This window comes from Sinocyclocheilus rhinocerous, unplaced genomic scaffold, assembly GCF_001515625.1.
Source record: "Sinocyclocheilus rhinocerous isolate Xijiao unplaced genomic scaffold, SAMN03320098_v1.1 scaffold1330, whole genome shotgun sequence".
NCBI classification, from domain to species: domain Eukaryota; kingdom Metazoa; phylum Chordata; class Actinopteri; order Cypriniformes; family Cyprinidae; genus Sinocyclocheilus; species Sinocyclocheilus rhinocerous.
This window is the reverse complement of record NW_015665026.1, coordinates 445,123-463,137: the sequence shown is the minus strand read 5'-3', so window position 1 is coordinate 463,137 and position 18,015 is coordinate 445,123. Positions and strand designations below refer to the sequence as shown.

Genomic DNA, 18,015 nt, shown 5'->3' with positions numbered 1-18,015 from the left:
CGTCTGCTAAATGACTATATATAAATGTAAATATATATATATATATATATATATATACAGTATATATCGACTCATCTGGGACTGCCACAATGAATATGCTGCTAACATAATATGATGTCTGAAAAAGTTTTTTAGGTAGGCAGCTCACTGGGTTTTGAAGTCAATTTACAGGAAAACTAAACCTGTAAACATTGTTATCATGTATGAACATGTGGACTATCATCTCTATGAGTATAAATCATCTGCAATTTTATAATGTGACTCAGAATTTAGTTAAAAAACCTACACTGATAAGAAATTTGATCCCATAGTAGCAATAAATGTGCAAGACATGCAGTATATGAAAATGGAGAGAGCAGAAGTACAGTAAGTACAGTCACACGTGTTTACCTTGGAGTTCTTCCCTGCGGGGCGGGTGGTGTGAAGCGACTGGCTGTAGGTGCGCTGGACGGCCTGTTCCGGGGTGGAGGGGGATTTATCGGAGGAATGATCGGAGCTCTTTTCCACCATGTTCTCTCCCTCTGGACTCTGGGGCGTTGGGGAGCGCGAGCGTTTACGCAGGACAGGTGAGCAGGCCGGCGAGCTGCGGTTCGAGTTACTGGCAGTGCTACAGAAACAAGACAAATATCCAGTAAAAAACAGATTCTACACTTCAAAAGGAATACAAATGTTTGTTGGACGATGGCCGGACAGTTAGCACACGACTTCCAGACACACTGATCTGTGGTGCTCATGTGGGAGATGGTTCAAGTTTTCTTTAAACCAGCAAAAGGCTTAATAAACATACTAATAATAAGCCATGAACTCATTTTAAAAACAACAGAAGTCAACCACCAAACACACATTTTCCCTGCAGGCCACTCATTGGCCTTTCACCTCTGCCCTGTCAGCTTCTAGGAATGTATTCAGACAGACATCTCACAACTCTGACCAAAAACACAGCAGTGGGGGTCACATCAAAACCCGCTACAGTTCTGCTGGGAATTTCCACATCACTGACATCATCATATTATCTTTAGAAGAAATTATGAATGTAAATTCAAAAGGTGCTTTTAGATCAGAGAAACAAGATTGGTCAAAACACAGGAACTAAACATCTGATGATCTTTATAAAGCACAAAACTGAGAATGTAAAAAACAAGGAAGGAAGAAAGAAAAAATGAAATGAAACAGAGAGCAATAAGAGACCTTTCCTTTAGTCTCCTCCTCTTTCTCATATTTTTCTCCTGAGACAAATATAATATCCAACAAGTTCTCAATGTAGGCTTAGATTTTTCAATCAATTCAATCAAAAATCTCAATACGAACTCAAATATATCTCTCTAAATTTTCCAGTACCAAATGAACTGAGTTATACTTTTGTATTGCCTCATTTTATTTCTCCAAAGAGCTTTCAGGAGAAACATCTCAGGCAAAGTTGATACTTAAAATAAAGCATAACTGAGAACTCCATTAATTCTTCTAGGCTAATGAAGAGTAACCTCTAGACATTAAAGTCGTCTTCTGGGAAGAACCATCAGAATGACACTCACTGGCTGACCTCAAACTCACAGAATCTCTCAATCAGACTATTTGCTTACAAAGGTCAAGATCATGTTAATAATACAGAAAATGAAAAGCTTTTTTTTCAATCAGAAGGGGAAGCACTTCATCTATCTCTGTCTCAATCTCTCTATGCAGCAATCCTCCATCTTCCTGCTGTCAGCCCTTCATCTGTCCCTCAGAAAGGGCACCAATCTTAATTATTAATGTTCGGTACCTGAGCTAAGAGCTGCCCGTCTGGAAAAACAAACACAGTGTGACAAAAGAGAGATAAAGGGAGAGAGAGAGAGAGAGAGAGAAAGAGAGAAAATACAGCAACTCATAAAACACCTCACAATCTCTCTGGGTTCATATCAACCTAATGCACTTGTGCACTCAGGCAGCCGTTCCCTCCCAGAACACACATCCACGTGTTGTACAAGGTTCTGACGGCGAATAAATCATTGCAGATGAAATCACTTCACAGAAACAGTGGCATCAAATTACCGGTGCATAGATCTACATCTGTCATGCTGTCAAAAATCTGTTAGATCAGCTGCTTAAATATTTTCTTGTACATCATCGGATTTCATATACAAAGTGAGGATGGGAAGCACAGTTCTATGGAATAAAATCGCTGTCAAAAATAATCGTACGTAATTCAAAGCATTTGTGTGTCATTTTAATTTACTCGTGCGTAATTTAAAAGTATTGTATGTAATTCTGTTTTTTGTCAGAGTTGGATTATCTGTAAACTGTCGTGGCCGTAGATTTTGGAATCCAATTCTGACAAAAAACAGAATTACATACAATACTTTTAAATTACGCACGAGTAAATTAAAATGACACACAAATGCTTTGAATTACGTACGATTATTTTTGACAGCGATTTTATTCCATACAGTTCTGGTAAATTAACTGCTAAGCTGATTTTAAATTCTGTAATATTTTGTCTAAATAAGTATTCTAAATACTAAAATAAATCATTTTAAATGCCATTAGTGAATTTAGGCATCACAACTTTTATAATGTACAGTATGAAAACTGATCTAAAATGTAAAAACATAAAAACAACCATGCAGAATTAAATATTCAATACTGACTGATAAATTACTGATATATTTAAAAATAAATTGTAAAAAAATAAATAAAAATTGTGCACCCCTACATACTGCCATGTTACTCACCAAAATTATTATAGTTAACTAAAAATAAAACCATAAAAAAAAAACATTTTCATTACCTGAAATAAAAGAAATGTTAACTATAATAATATATATATATTTTTGAAAAAAAAAACATATTTTAGCTAGTTGGCAAGGCGACATTTCTCATTTTCCTTCAGTTTAACTAAACTAAAATAATGTTATAGACATTTAAATAATTATATATACATTTAAAATTTTTAAAATGACAAAAACACCACACAATTACTAAAATTAAAATGAAAATCTTCATCCCAATTACAGTGCATTACAAGGAATATCATCATTTTATAATTCTCTGGACATTGAATATTCTTTTGTACTCTTCTTCATCTTTTCTTTTTTTATTTTATTATTATGTATTAAGTATTCCTCTTACAAGTCTGAGCTATGTGTGTACCCTTTTCTTGATGGTTCCTTGTTATATTTGTGCTATAATCACAATTCAATAAACATAATTATACAAAAATAAAAATATGTAAATAAAAACTCAAATTCAAAATATTAACAAAAAACTATAATAGTGTCTCAATGATACTAAAATAAAACTGCTACCCACTAGTTGTGCACTACATAGTACATATATTGTGCAAAGTGTGTGAATTATTTAAAAAAAATGTCTACAGTACATACCGCACAGATTCCAATAAGCAGTTAGCTCGTAATCCATTCAAAACATGTCTTCTATAAAAGCTTTGTCCATCATGTCCAGCACCTGATGCTAGTGATAAAATGTCTTTATCTAACATCCAATAGAAAAAAGCAGTTATTGTGGGTGGCCGTATGGTTCTCCTCACCTCTCACCTGTCATAGCGGCGCTCATAAGGGACCTAATGACAGGCCACAGAGGTGTATTCACATGTGTATGTGTGAATGCAGTTTTCACATTTGTGCTTAAATGTTGAGACCAAAAAACCAACACGCATGGTCTAAGACATTTTCTCAAACCACCAGTCGGAGGATACGTCTCTCTCACGCTAGCCTACATCACAGAGAGCAAAAAGCAGTGATAAACATCTTTCTCACACTCGTTGAAGTGGGGAAAACACTCCTATGTGATGCAAAAAAAAATAAAAAATGCTTGCAACATGCAGAAAATGTGATGCATTGCTCTGATCAAATGACGCATATCAGATACTCTTCTAAAAACATCCAATTCATCCAATTCCAAGAAGAACTGCTTAGATGGGTTTAAAGATGCTGGTAACATCAAAGAAATTACTCAATTAAATATTGCAAGGTGGCAAAAGCATCTGTGATAACTAAAATACTGGAAATTGTCGCTAATGGACATGTCAAGTGCGACTGCCCATCATGCAAATGCAAAAACAATGACTTCCCTTCATGATTTTCATGCAAAAATCACACATAGACAAACCTGGTGGCCATGAGGGGCTACATGAAAGCGTTGGGCTCTGCTTCATTCATTCAGTGCGGCTGCAGTGTGGGGATGGAGTGATGTGACGAGAGAGGAGGAAAAGAGGAGGCGGAGCATATCATCTCTGAGTCCAGCATCCCTGTTTTTTCAAGCAAGCATTCTCATTTTCTCGCTTTTCCGCATGGCCGTTTCCTCTGCTGTCCTGTTAGTCGCTCGCTATCGTTCTGTCAGGGTCAGCGGGAGCAGGAGGACGGTGAGCTGGCGTGAAAAACGGCTCCTATGCGGCGCAGTGTGGCGGCTGGGGTTGATTTAATATTCATGGGTTTCTTGAATGAAGCCACTCACGTCAGCAGCCTGAACAACAAGCCAGTCTCTGGCTCTCTACCCCTCCCCCTGTCCAATCACACCACTCCCCTCTCTCACTCTTACTCGCTCGCTGACTCTGTCCGCTCCTGTGATGCATATGCCAGCAAATCCTGCACGCATACATTTTGGACTGTATAACTTGTATTGTAACCAATATTACTATTGCATATTGCATATGTGTGAATGATGCCTCAAATATTCAGTGTTGTTGAAGAGCAATGTGCTATTATTTTTCTTAACAATGAGACTTACAATTTTTTTGGTGGATGATAAAAGAGGCAAAAATATGAATTCCTGTGATAACAAAGCTGAATTATCAGCATCATTACTCCAGTCTTCATTGTCACATGATCCTTCAGAAATCATTTTAATACGCTGATTTGGTGTTCAGTTATTAGGGGCCAAGAACCGAAGGTGCGATGGCAACTATTGTATCCGTTGGTGTTCTTCTTCTTCTTCTTCTCTGGGAGTCAATGGCAGCCCATAGAACCACTTGTGGGAAAGTTATGAAATTTGGCACGCAAATAGAGGACAGTCTCAACATTAACCATAGCAAGTTTGGAGTCTTGAACTCAAAACCTCTAGCACCACTAACTAGTTCAAATTTGCATATATGTTTATGCTAATAACTTTTGAACTGCAGAGTTTAGAAGCAAAATTCTTTTTTCCTCAGATTCCTTGGCTCATGCAAAGTTGAATGCACACCAAAATGTTAAATTCTACAGGTCAAGATTTTTCGCAATTTTTAATAGTTTAAAAAACCTACTTTTTCAAACTCGTCCTAGACGGTTTGTCTGATTTTCACCAAAATTGGCTCAGATCTTCTTCAGACCACGCTGGCTAGAAACTATGGAATTCAAGTAGATTAGTCAAACCGTTCTTGAATAATGTGCGAACGAATCTGATGAAGAGTATGCCAAAATGGACATGAGGCTTTATCTGCACAGCGCTTTAGCGTATTGAGACCAAACTTGGTGTGTGTTATAAGAACCACGACCTGAGGCTACCCGGACAGTTTCGGAGGAGATATGAAAAATTGCTATTTTTGCTTATAACTTCTGAATGGTTTGGAAAAAAACTGGTTTCTTAAGATTCAGTGCAGCATGCTGAGTTCAACCATACCCAACAATTTCCCATGTCAGCCATTTTGGGCATTGGCCATTTTGAATTTTGTCATAAAATACTATATTTTATAAATGCATTGGCATATCATTACAAAACTCAGTATGTGTCTTTGGCACCATGCCCTGGCTGATGGCACTCCAAAGGTTTTGGGGCAGCACCACCTTGTGGTTATAATGAAGTTATAATGAAATTTCAAAAAATGCTAATAACTTTTGAGTATATTAGCCTGTAATGAAACTGCTCTCAATATATTCCTTGGGTCATACCGAGAATATAGATACCAATTTTGCCATAGTCGGCCAAACCTACTTTAAAGACTACTTTTTTGAACTCCTCCTAGACCGTTTGTCTGATTTTCACCAAATTTGACTCAGATCATCTTCAGACTGCTGACAAAAAGTTATGGATTTCATGTCCATAGACAAAACTGTTTCTGTATAGTGCTGCAACAAATTTAAGGCATGATGCCAAAATGACTCTAAATGGCTAAATGGCTGTATCTCTGCAAAGCTTTGACATATTGACACCAAACTGGCCCTTGTCCCAAATGGAACACTTCATGTGCACTTGCGGTCTTACGGACTTACAATGGCCGCCGCGTGCGCATCTCCGTTATGTCCACGAGATCGTAGGGTGTCCTATTTGTCATTTTAGCGTTCAGAAGGGTGCTCGCGAGCGCCCCCTTTGCGGCCGTTATGCACCCTCAATCCGCACTTCTGCCGAGCCCGCACTGGGGCGAGCTCCGCATTAGACTTCTACCCGACAGTCAAAGCGGTATTACGTCATGAAAGTGCGGACTCAGAGGAAGACCGCGAAGGTTTAGGGTGTCATTTGGGACAGGGCCACTGTGTGTGCCATTGTCAACTCACACTGACCATGCCACATCAATTTAATAACGGTGCCACCTATTGGTAAAAAGTGATAAACCAGTATTACTAGTGATTATATATATGATTTTTCAGCCATTTTGATTAAATCATCCTCAAATGGCTTTAATTACTCATTGTTGCAGTTGGTCTGATGCTCCATGCCATGCTTAGCTCCTCATTTTGCTTCTGTTGTGCTTGACCCCTTAATTGCTGCTTGCAGCTTTATTTTTCAATTATAACTGGTGCTCAATTATTAATAATGGTTCTGACTATTATAAATGCTAAAAACTGTTTTTTTTTTTCTATTATTATTTTTGTTGTTTTGTGGAAACCATGATACATTTTTTCAGGATTCTTTGAGAAATATAAACTTGAAAACAGCATTAATTTGAAATAAAAATCTTTTGCTAAATTTTAAGCAGCACAAACGGTTTTCAACATTGATAATAATAAATGTTTCTTTAGCAAAAATTATTTGTGTTTTCTGTAGGATTTCTGTAGGATCATGTGACACTAAAGACTGGAGTAATGATGCTGAAAATTCAGCTTTGCACCACAGGAATAAATTACATTTCAAAATACAGTAGGGCCTATCTTAAAATAGAAAGCAGTTCTTTTAAATTGCAATAATATTTCATAATATTACTATTTATTTTTTACTGTATTTTTGTTCAAATAAATGCAGCCTTGGTGAGACTTATGAACATTAAAAAATCTTAATTATTCTAAAAATGTGACTGGAAGTATACGTATATTAGACCAGAGTCAGATCAAAATCAGAACAGATTAGGTAATGATTAGAGGAGAGTCTAATCAGATCAAAAAGGTCTGTTTAAACTGTCATCTGTTCAGTTTAGGGTCTAAAAAAATTGCATCAGATCATGATTCAGTTATATTACTCAAATCAGCTCAATGTCAGATGAGATCAAAATTAAATCAGATCAGAATCAGATCAGTTGTATACAACTATAGTACATTAAATTAGGGTCGTATCACAGAGATCAAATTTGGGTCACATAAGATTGTAATCATAATTCAAGAATAATCAGATGATTCACTATCACAACATCACAGAAACATAGAGACAGGAATAAGACAATAAAAATAACAAAAGATCAAATCAAACCATGAATGTGTGAATCAAATCAAACTAGTCTGATCTACACTGAATCAGAGAGAGAGAGAGAGAGAGAAAGAGAGAGAGACAGCGCATTTCTGCTTAAAATAGGCCTGTAATCTGCTCAATGCTTTTTAACTCACTGCACTAAGTCTGTGCTACTACAACAAATCACCCCATAGAATTAACACAAACATAACTGGAACAAACAGCCCATCTTTACTATAATAAAAGCTTTAGAACAAACAGTAGCCTATGTATACTGTGAAAAGCATGCAAAATTTTGTATGCATAGAATACCCAGCTCACCTACTACTGTACAATTGCCAACATGTACAGTATACATCAGAGCACACTGCTTGGAATGGCATATCCCACAACGCAATTCACTTGACCTCTATTTTCCATGAGACAACTGAACCATAAGGAATCAATCATAATAAAAATATCTTTCTTGTCTTATTATTTAATCCAACTGCAAAAAGACATCTTTTAAGGTGCTGTATGTAATTTTTTGACTGTACTAAAGCATAAAAATACCTTAACGTGTTTGCAGATATTTAGGAAACATGCCAAGTTCACATACTTGCTTTTCCGAAAAACAATACTACAGACAGTTATTCTACTTTGAAATGTGCAATCCATGTCAGAATGTCTGTTTTTGTTTTGGTTTTTATGATTCCGCCCACTGCCAGTTTACCCAATTGGGTTCAGACATCCCCGGTTGCCAATTGGTGGAAAACACAGCGTATTGCAGCCATGGAAGCTTTCAAACGAACTGGGTCAGAGATCACAGATTCTACCCAACCTAAAAAGCCTCGGGAACCGTTTAAAAAGTCATTACATTACATTGTAAAGCTCGTCACCTTCCATTGTCAGTTGTGCTCGTTCCTGTTGTGTGTCCTCAATCTGGCAACCCACATGAACCTCGAGTCTGAGGAAGAGGGGGCGGGGATGAGAGAAACAACTATCTCCAATATTTTGAATTTGGACTGCGGTACCCTTTTTAACCACTAGCTGTCAATATTACATAATGCACTTTTAACTATTGGACACCATACAGTCAGATCATCTGTCAAGTAATGTAGCCACCATCAGATATGTTTATCATTCCATACTACATACACACACAGTAATTTTTTAACAGTATGCAGTCTATACTGTGCAGTATAACTGAAACACTCTAACACACTAGCATTCTTCGACTGTGACAGACTGCACCAACAGGGAGCTGGTCATGTGACCACATCTGCCTTAGGAAGTACATCCTCTTTATACTGTATTCTACAAACAGACACTATAAATCTGGATTATCAAACAGGATTATTATTTTTTTTTTTTAAATCATATAAAAGTAAACAAAATGGCAAGAAAGAAGTAAATCTGCGATGTGTTTTCATGAGGGACTCATAATTGTATATCAACATGTCTCTTGGATTTCACTGCAGTAAACACACACAGACAAAGTGAGAGACCCGATCCAAGGACACACTCTGCAGTGCTCATTTAACAGCGCTAGGAGCACGAGTCCCACCGGAGGACACAGCAGCACACAGATGCTGAGACTGTCCACAGTTACCGCAGAGCGGCTAATGAGCAGAAATCTGTACAGATACGCCAATGAAGGGAAAAACGTACAAAAAATACCAAGGTATTCCCTGTTTTTGTAACATGTATTATTGTAATATATTGTCTCTTTTGACATGTACTATTGTAATTCCATGAAATGCACTGCAATACAATGAAAATACCATTGTATCTGCTGATTTTTAACGTAAGCGCAGGTGTAGCTATTTGCAACTGGCTTCCGGTGTCATCTGCTACCATTTATTTTAGCTGTACAAGACATCTCGTTTTACTGCTCGATATTGCAATCTGGTATTTCTTATCATATTGTTTTAATGTATTGTCATTATCATACACACATTGGTTTGCAGCACAAATAGTTTAACTGCTTACTGCACTCGTTATTCTTTTAGTTATTACTTACGGCGGCTAATGAATCAGAAGTCTTGCACATTCACAGAAAATAATTCCACATTGCAAAATAAGATGGACAGAATATAATTCAGTACCATAGTGTATATTAGAAAACCATGGTATTATTGGTCTAATTTCCATCCACAAATAATGATGTGAGTTTGGGATGGGAATGTTTCTGTTTGACCAATGGCAGACAGGGGGAGTTTCTGGGAAACCTCAGACTAGAACTAGACACCTTGAGGCCAAGATGCAGACCAACAGCTTTCCAAGACCAGGCTATTCATTTTGAACTAAATAATGAAAATGCTTTTTACTATGTTACTCTCTCTCTCTCTCTCTCTCTCTCTCTATATATATATATATATACACACATACAATTAAATATTATTATTAATTTTATTATTATTCATCAAATATTACATTTAATTTAAAACCTGCAGCACATTTTCTTGCAAATTCTCTGTACGGTAAATATGTCATCTGTGTTTGAGGTTTTATCACCTGTGTCAGAAATAGTTGTTTTTATCACGAATTTGAAATGTCTGTAGACTACAAGATTGAGACACTAGGTCTATCAGATAAGAGATCTCAACACCAAGGTCTTCATAAACACAAGCTTTATCAACTTTTGATCTACTGGAACAGATTTGCACCATAACATAATTGACAAACATTTGCATTAAGCATGTTTATCAGATCTGAAACACACAGCACTGCATTACAAATGACAAAAAAAAGTGTCCAAGACACAGTTCAATGTGAAAAACAATTAAAACTCTTTAATCAAGCGACTGCTTCATAATATAAACATAACATAAACTGGCAAATTTTTAACCGTTTTCCTAATTTTTTAAATTTCATCCCACCAGTAAGCACCTATATCACAAATTGCGCACTACGACATTTTGTTTTGTTCACATGTAGCAGTGCATATATGAAACGAGAAAAAGGAAAAACTGAATTTAGTATCAATACAAAACACTCCAAAAGAATATGAAGATATTATCACATGAAAACTGCACTGTCACTTCAAAGATTAATCTGTCCTGGACTCAGAACCCCTAAATGAGCTTCCACTATCCAACACTATCTAAGAGGGCACTGTTACATAACCAATAAAAGTTTAACATTAAAGTCAACCATCTCGGCCTCAGCTGTGTGACTGCCAATCGCTTGGAGCTATGCAGAGTGAATTCAGTCATCAGACCAAGTCGACACTGTGCTTGGTTGATGTAAACAAGTGGACATTAATACGTCATTGCAGATCTCTGACAGCGACAGATTCAGAGCTCATACAGCACAATGCAGGTGTTTAGGATGAGCATGGCAAGTCAAAATCTCTTTCCTGCAACACTAAAATAAGAGGTACACAGAAACGAGCACTGCACAGAGAGGAGAGGCAGACCATGACAGACCGGTGGAATCTGTCCTTCTATCTTACCAGGCGAGCTTGAAGCCTTTCATTAGTGCAGTACAGGCTGTCCTGATCCCACAGTGTCATCTTCCCATTTCACGGGCCGCCTTTCCCAAGGCATCCCGAGCTGGATGTTAATCCGGGTCGGTTCGGGTGATCCCAAGCACAGGTGATCAGCCCGACTCAGAATGCCTCATTCTGCATGAAAGTGCCGGGCCAGCCATACTTCCACATCCTGTGTGTGAAGCGCTCATGTGCACCTCTCTGAAATGCAGCAGCCTCTCTCTCTCTTCCTGCAGATGAGGGCATGAGCGGCTCTCACTGAGCATGCTCAGATCCTTCAGGCCACTCCCCCGCTTCCTTCCAGACTCAAAGAGATTCCTGTCTGGTCTCACTGCTGCTGCTGTGTGTGAGGGACTATGAGGCAGTCGACAGCTGGTCCATTAATCCCTTAATACAGATGGATGGTAAACACTTCGAACAGAGTGTGTGTGTGTGTGTGTGTGAGGATGAGAGAAATGTATTGTTTGGTGTTTTGTTCTATTCCAGTTTGAGCTGCTATATGCCACACACATACACACTGCTGATATTATGGTAAATATCTAGTCACGTGTACAGGCTAGCAGCGTTTCTCTGATCCCATTGACCCACAGGTCACAGAAACATCCACAAGCTGTCTGAACACATAAACATCTGTTATATTTTGATATGTGTTCGGAAAAAGGGCTGAATTTGTCAGTAAAGTGCAACAGAAGTGTTCGGTGCAGACTCATATTTTGAGGGATATGACGTTCAGATTTGACTGAGTATAAAAGACAAGACTCTGCTGAGTCTCCAGACACTCTTAAATACAGTGACCATGATTTTGCAAAGTAAGAGATGTTCCTGAATTAGCATCCTTATTGGTCCCAGAACAACATTTATATCAACCAATAACATTTTAGGTTTAGAGTTGGGTTTTTGGGCATGAATAGTATTCTAACTTATCATTTCCCTCTTATTTTTGAGGTTAGAAAATTTGTTTCTGTACCAACAAAATGTGTTGTTTCAGGAACAAGTCCTACTTGGCACAATCACAGTCACATATGAACAAAAATACACAAGGAGTACTTAAACTGACAGTGATTTGCAGCATCAATGTGACCAGAAGTAAATTTCAATGAGAGTTAGTGATTTGAGGTAACATGAGGGATAGCAATTGTTGGCGATGTAACAAAATCTATGCAAATACACAGTTATTCACTGCAGAAACTACCACTGGAAGTGCAGACAGTAAAGCGTGTGATTGTCACCCAGTAACAAAAAACAGGACACAGACTTTCACTGATTTAATCACTGTCAGTGTGAACACACCTACACAGAAAAAACAAGGTGTAGAAACAATTTTCATTCAGAAATTACTAGTAAATTTCACAAATTGCAAAGTTCACTGCATTGAAAGATAAATAAAGAGACACTTTTGGGTTTTTTTGAAGAGACTAGAATGAGGACACCCCTGAAAGTTTGACTACTATTTCCGACTTTGATACTTCTTAAATGACCAGCACACATGCACATTTACAAAGATTCCAAACACATCCTTTAAACCTCAAACATGGCCATATAATTCCCATTTTCCAATCCTGCAGAGGATTCTGATTGGTAGAGGATTGGACAATCAGAATGAGTCCCTGTAAAAGCATTAGCCAATCAGAGTGAGTGCATGTCATTGTGGTGCTGAATGGACAGCTCCATCACAGGCTCTGAATGTGAACCCAACACACTGCATGCCGTCTAAAACAATTTTATCTGGAAATAAAATGTTTGAGTATAGTTTTGTGAAGACAAAATTTGACAAAATTAAAAATGGACAATGTTCACTCCACTTTGGGATTAAATTATATAATGTGGCACAAACTATATCCTTTGATCTGATAAGTGATATTTCTTGTCCCAAAGGCGGTTGATGTCCAAATAAGGAATATGTTAAAATATGGAAAAATCATTGTAAATTATATTGTTTCCTCAGCAGTGCTTCTAGAATTTCCCAGCACCCAGTGGAGGTCAGTGCTGATGTGAAATATCAGCATTGCATATGTAATCGGTTGCGTCATCGGTTGCACATGTTCCTTTGCCCTTGCTGGGTCTCTGGGGGTCTGAGTGGGGAAGCGCAGACGAGGATCTCTGGCTCCTGACGAACCAGGCCATTGGAGGCTGGAGTTTATTTCTGTGGGTCCAGTCCTGCTATGTTTACCCTCGCGGCCCAACGGCCTCCGACAGCTGCCACATAGCCCCGCCCCCTCGGCATCACTGCTCTCACTGCCACATGGAGGCTGACAGGAGCCAGCCAATGAGAAGTGAGCATGAGGAGTCAGGTGATGAGGTGACTGTCAGGCTCGGTTAGTGAGGGTACTGGAGAAGTGAAGTGAGGCAGCTAATCCCTGCGTGCACACACACACACACACACACACACACACACACAGAAACAAACCCAAGCACTGCACACAACCCTGACTAGCAAAAACAACACAGATTATTATGCCACTGAAAAGAGCACAGAGGGTTAGAAGATATTATTTATGATTTTTTTTTTTTTAACAGAGATGCAATTCTTGATATAATGCCAATATGAGAGCAAAATTATTAAAATGTGTGTGTGTGTGTCAAGTCGTCAAGTCACCTTTATTTATATAGCGCTTTTAACAATACAGATTGTGTCAAAGCAACTTTACAGTATTAAATAGGAAATAGTGTGTCAATAATGCAAAAGGAAAATAGTAAACACGCAATTTTCAGTTAAAGGCAGTTCATCATTGAATTCAGTGATGTCATCATCCAGCTCAGTTCAGTTTAAATAGTATCTGTGCAATCAAGTCAACGATATCGCTGGATATTAAGTGTGTGTGTGCAGAAAGCTCCACAGATGTGTACAGATTTACAGATATGTAGAACTTTAGTAATGAATTGTGCTCAAAATCCATGGAATCTGTGGAATTCAGTGCAGATTCCATGCAGATACTCATACCTCACAGATTACTGAAAAGATGACGTATGATGCAAAGACTAAGGTCTCTGGTGTTTTACTGAGATTTATACAGCAGCACTGGTGAATCCCACACAAGAAAGAGAACTCAATCAGTCGCTCATGACCTACTTTCACTGGCTCCATACGGCCCACTCTTCCTGACAAAGAACCCAAAGGACTCTGAGAGTTAGTTTAATCGGCAAGTAAAACGACTCTGTCCACAGACAGATGTCCAGAGAAGACTCAGTTTACGTATGGCTGAGGAAAGAGTCCGTTTAACAGTAAGTCAGAAGTGCACATGAGCTTACTATGAGAGACGGGACTCTGTTTACAGCTCAGTGGAAAAGAAAGAGCAACAGAGAGAGAGAGAGAGAGCAGTATCTGATTGGGGTGTTAGATAACATCAGTCTACAGTTATCTGATTAATCATCAGCTCTGGTAACAGGACACTGCTGCTGCAGGTTTCTGTCTAATCTCAGATGAAAGATGGCCTGCACATCTTTCACAGGAATCTGGCCAATTAAATAAGAACACAAGAACAAATGAGGCAACCAGGGCACATTGAGCAGCCTGAAAAATGATTACAGGAACAATGTCCAGCAATAATGTGCTTCCACATCCTACAACTATTTTGATGGCCACTATCTTGATGGATAGGAAGATCAATCTCAGTGGCTCCTTCAAATATTTGATGCAAATGATGCAAACTGCTGGGTCGCAAGAATGTTCTGAGAGGGTTGCGGAGTGTACAGTCAAAGAAACAACATCAACAACAAAAAACGTCATTCTAAATGTTTTTCTTATGCAAGACTTTTATTTTGAAAGACAAGCTGTTGACCAGTGTTGCCAGATTGGGTGGGTTATAAAACTTATAAAGGAAAGGCTGCACTAAATGCAACCTCAGTTCTTTACATTTTTTAAATTTAGGTTTTAATAAATGTTTATGCATAATAAATGTTCATTTAGTTTCACCTATATTTGTCTCTCATTTACTGTAATTACATGTATTATATCAGCCTCATATCGGCCAATCGGCCATTAAAAATCTCATATCGGTCGACCACTATTTAAAACCAAAGTTAACAGTCTGGTTTTTACAACTTTCACTTAGGAGCAAAAATCTGCCTTTAAACGTGAAAGAAATAAAATTTGAAATTTATCGTGATAATTATCAATATTAACTGATTTGAACAAATTTTATCGTGATTAGCATTTTTTTTTTGGCCATATCGCCTGCAAATGTGGCACAGAAGTGCTTCTGTAGTGACATTTAGGTGTCTTTACACAGACTGTTTAATGCTGCTTAGAGGTGGCATAAATGCATTTACACAGCAGTTAAAACTGTATACTAGAGGGTCAGAACAGGCTTCATTTAGACTGGCTTTAATGCAGTATTGCGTCTTCACACTAAATTTTGAGCAGACACTGAGAAGCCTTAACTGGGCTGTGTAAAGATGACTAATGACATTCAGACATTTTAAAAGTATGGCATCCATATACTTTTTATGGCCACGGTATCTGTAAACTACATGGAAATATGAAATGTTAAATATAGCAAGAAGTTTTTTTTAAGGGGGAGAAAGCAGTGAATAATGTATGCTTCCTGTTATAGGCTTGCTGCACTTTTCTTTTGCAGCATAAGCATCTCCTAATAAACAATAGCAAAAAGGGCAACTCAGAATGTTGCTGATCATGTCAAAACAAAAACCCTGTCCAATGTACAAGGTCTGATCTCACCTTAAATACACAGAGGAATAGAGAGTGAGGCAGGCAGAGTGATTTCCTTGTTAATAAGTCTGCCTTAAACGACTGCTAATTAAAGAACAGGAACACTAGTGCACGCACACATATGCACACACACGCATCTGTGTTCAAAGCTTTGTGCCTGAAGAGAAACAGATCTAGTTAGTCTAGTTACTGTGACAGGGACACAGTGACCCTGAGCTCATGTTGACCAGAAAAACATGACATGACTCTGTCACTCTCTCATCCTCTCACTCAATTGTGTGTGTGTGTGTGATTCATTCTGTATAGCATGTTAAATGGATAGTTCACCCATTAAAATGAACATTCCGTCTTCATTGTATCAATCTCATGTCATTCCAAACCTGTATGGCTTTCAGAAAGCAGTGAATAATGTATGCTTCCTGTTATAGGCTTGCTGCACTTTTCTTTTGCAGCATAAGCATCTCCTAATAAACAATAGCAAAAAGGGCAACTCAGAATGTTGCTGATCATGTCAAAACAAAAACCCTGTCCAATGTACAAGGTCTGATCTCACCTTAAATACACAGAGGAATAGAGAGTGAGGCAGGCAGAGTGATTTCCTTGTTAATAAGTCTGCCTTAAACGACTGCTAATTAAAGAACAGGAACACTAGTGCACGCACACATATGCACACACACGCATCTGTGTTCAAAGCTTTGTGCCTGAAGAGAAACAGATCTAGTTAGTCTAGTTACTGTGACAGGGACACAGTGACCCTGAGCTCATGTTGAGAAAAACACCAGAAAAACATGACATGACTCTGTCACTCTTTCATCCTCTCACTCAATTGTGTGTGTGTGTGTGTGTGTGATTCATTCTGTATAGCATGTTAAATGGATAGTTCACCCATTAAAATGAACATTCCGTCTTCATTGTATCAATCTCATGTCATTCCAAACCTGTATGGCTTTCTTTCTTCTGTAGAACACAAAAACAGAATTTCTGAAGAATATCCTTGCTGCTCTTTTCCATATAATGAAAGTGAAGAGGACAGGGGCTGTTAAGCTCCAAAATGCCAAAAAAAAGCACCATAAAACAACTTAAAAGCAGTCCATATGAATTGTGCATTATATCCCAAGTTGAATTCTCTGAAAAGTTCACATATGCTTTCCATGAAATAAGAATTTATGAGATAATAAAACAGTTCTTCTGTACAGTAACTGTACACTGTAACTGCATGGAAGAAGGCGTTCAGTACATTATGCTAAATTTATCTTTTTGTGTTGCTCAGAAGACAAAAAGTCATAAAGGTTTGGAATGACAATAGTGAGAAAATAATGAAAGATATTCATTTTGGGGTGAACTACTGAAACCTCATATGATACTGAAACCTTTTAAATTGTCTAAACTACACACACAGTAAGTCACACAGTAAAGCACAGTGACAGCAACACTAAAGTCATAAGTTCAATATCTTATAATGCATTATATTTTTCCATAAGTCTAACCACACCTTTAATCTGTTAACTATACACATTTGATCACATGATTGCAATGCATACATTTAAAATGCATAACCGAGAATCAGTATGTATTACAATTATTTGTAATAATGCAAAACAGTGTGTATTAAAAGGCATTATAGATGCAAATAATGCACAGATATGTGACTTTCGGTTCAAAACTGCTGAAGAACAAATTATTATAACACAAACATGACTCATATGTATCAATACATTGATTAATCAGGAGTTTTATTCAACTTTCAATCCTCTTGAAGTCTCTACTGTGAAAGATGGAAGCGTAATTCAATAGATCACAGGAAACTGTATCTGCTACAGTAATTCAGGCTGGATCAACTGACCATGAATTTCTGCCTGCCAATTACAGTCTGTACACAACACCATTCAAGAGCCATTTTAGAGGCAAAAACACAAAAAGTACTCACGGATCCCGGCAAACACTCCAAAGAGAAAGGAAAAATTGAAATCGCATCATATGACCCCTTTAAGGATGTAGACATTCAAGCAGTCGTGTAATTTTCATAATCATAATAATCAAGGTTTCCTATGGAAGAGGACTAGGGCCAAGCAATAATAAAAAAAAATAAAACCATCTCGAGATTAAAGTCATTATAATATGATATGTGATATGTGATGATAAAAGGAAGAAGAGCGAGTTCGGCAAAAGCAGATTCAAACTCTGGTCGATCACATATGCTACATCCACGAGCATTACTCTACGACCTACTCCACTGCAGACGCTGACTAACACTGTCCAACGAGATAAAATGAACATGACACGAGTGTGTTTATTCTCAGCATTT

At 37.9% G+C, this 18,015-nt stretch overlaps 1 protein-coding gene across 7 annotated transcripts in view; it reads right to left on the bottom strand.

Moving 5' to 3' along the window:
• LOC107730968 (GRAM domain-containing protein 1B-like) overlaps positions 1 to 18,015 on the bottom strand; it is a 53,255-nt gene that overhangs the window by 34,220 nt on the left and 1,020 nt on the right. For 5 of the 7 annotated variants that reach the window (XR_001638733.1, XM_016541924.1, XM_016541925.1 and 2 more), the window contains exon 2: positions 391 to 607. Coding sequence is in view for 6 of the 7 variants with exons in the window: in XM_016541924.1 (XP_016397410.1) it covers positions 391 to 607 (217 nt within the window). In the remaining variant the exon portion in view is untranslated. Of the gene's footprint in view, positions 1 to 390; positions 608 to 4,104; positions 4,681 to 11,005; positions 11,336 to 18,015 lie in introns of those variants that run through there. The other 2 variants (XM_016541927.1, XM_016541928.1) reach the window with 2 other exon arrangements.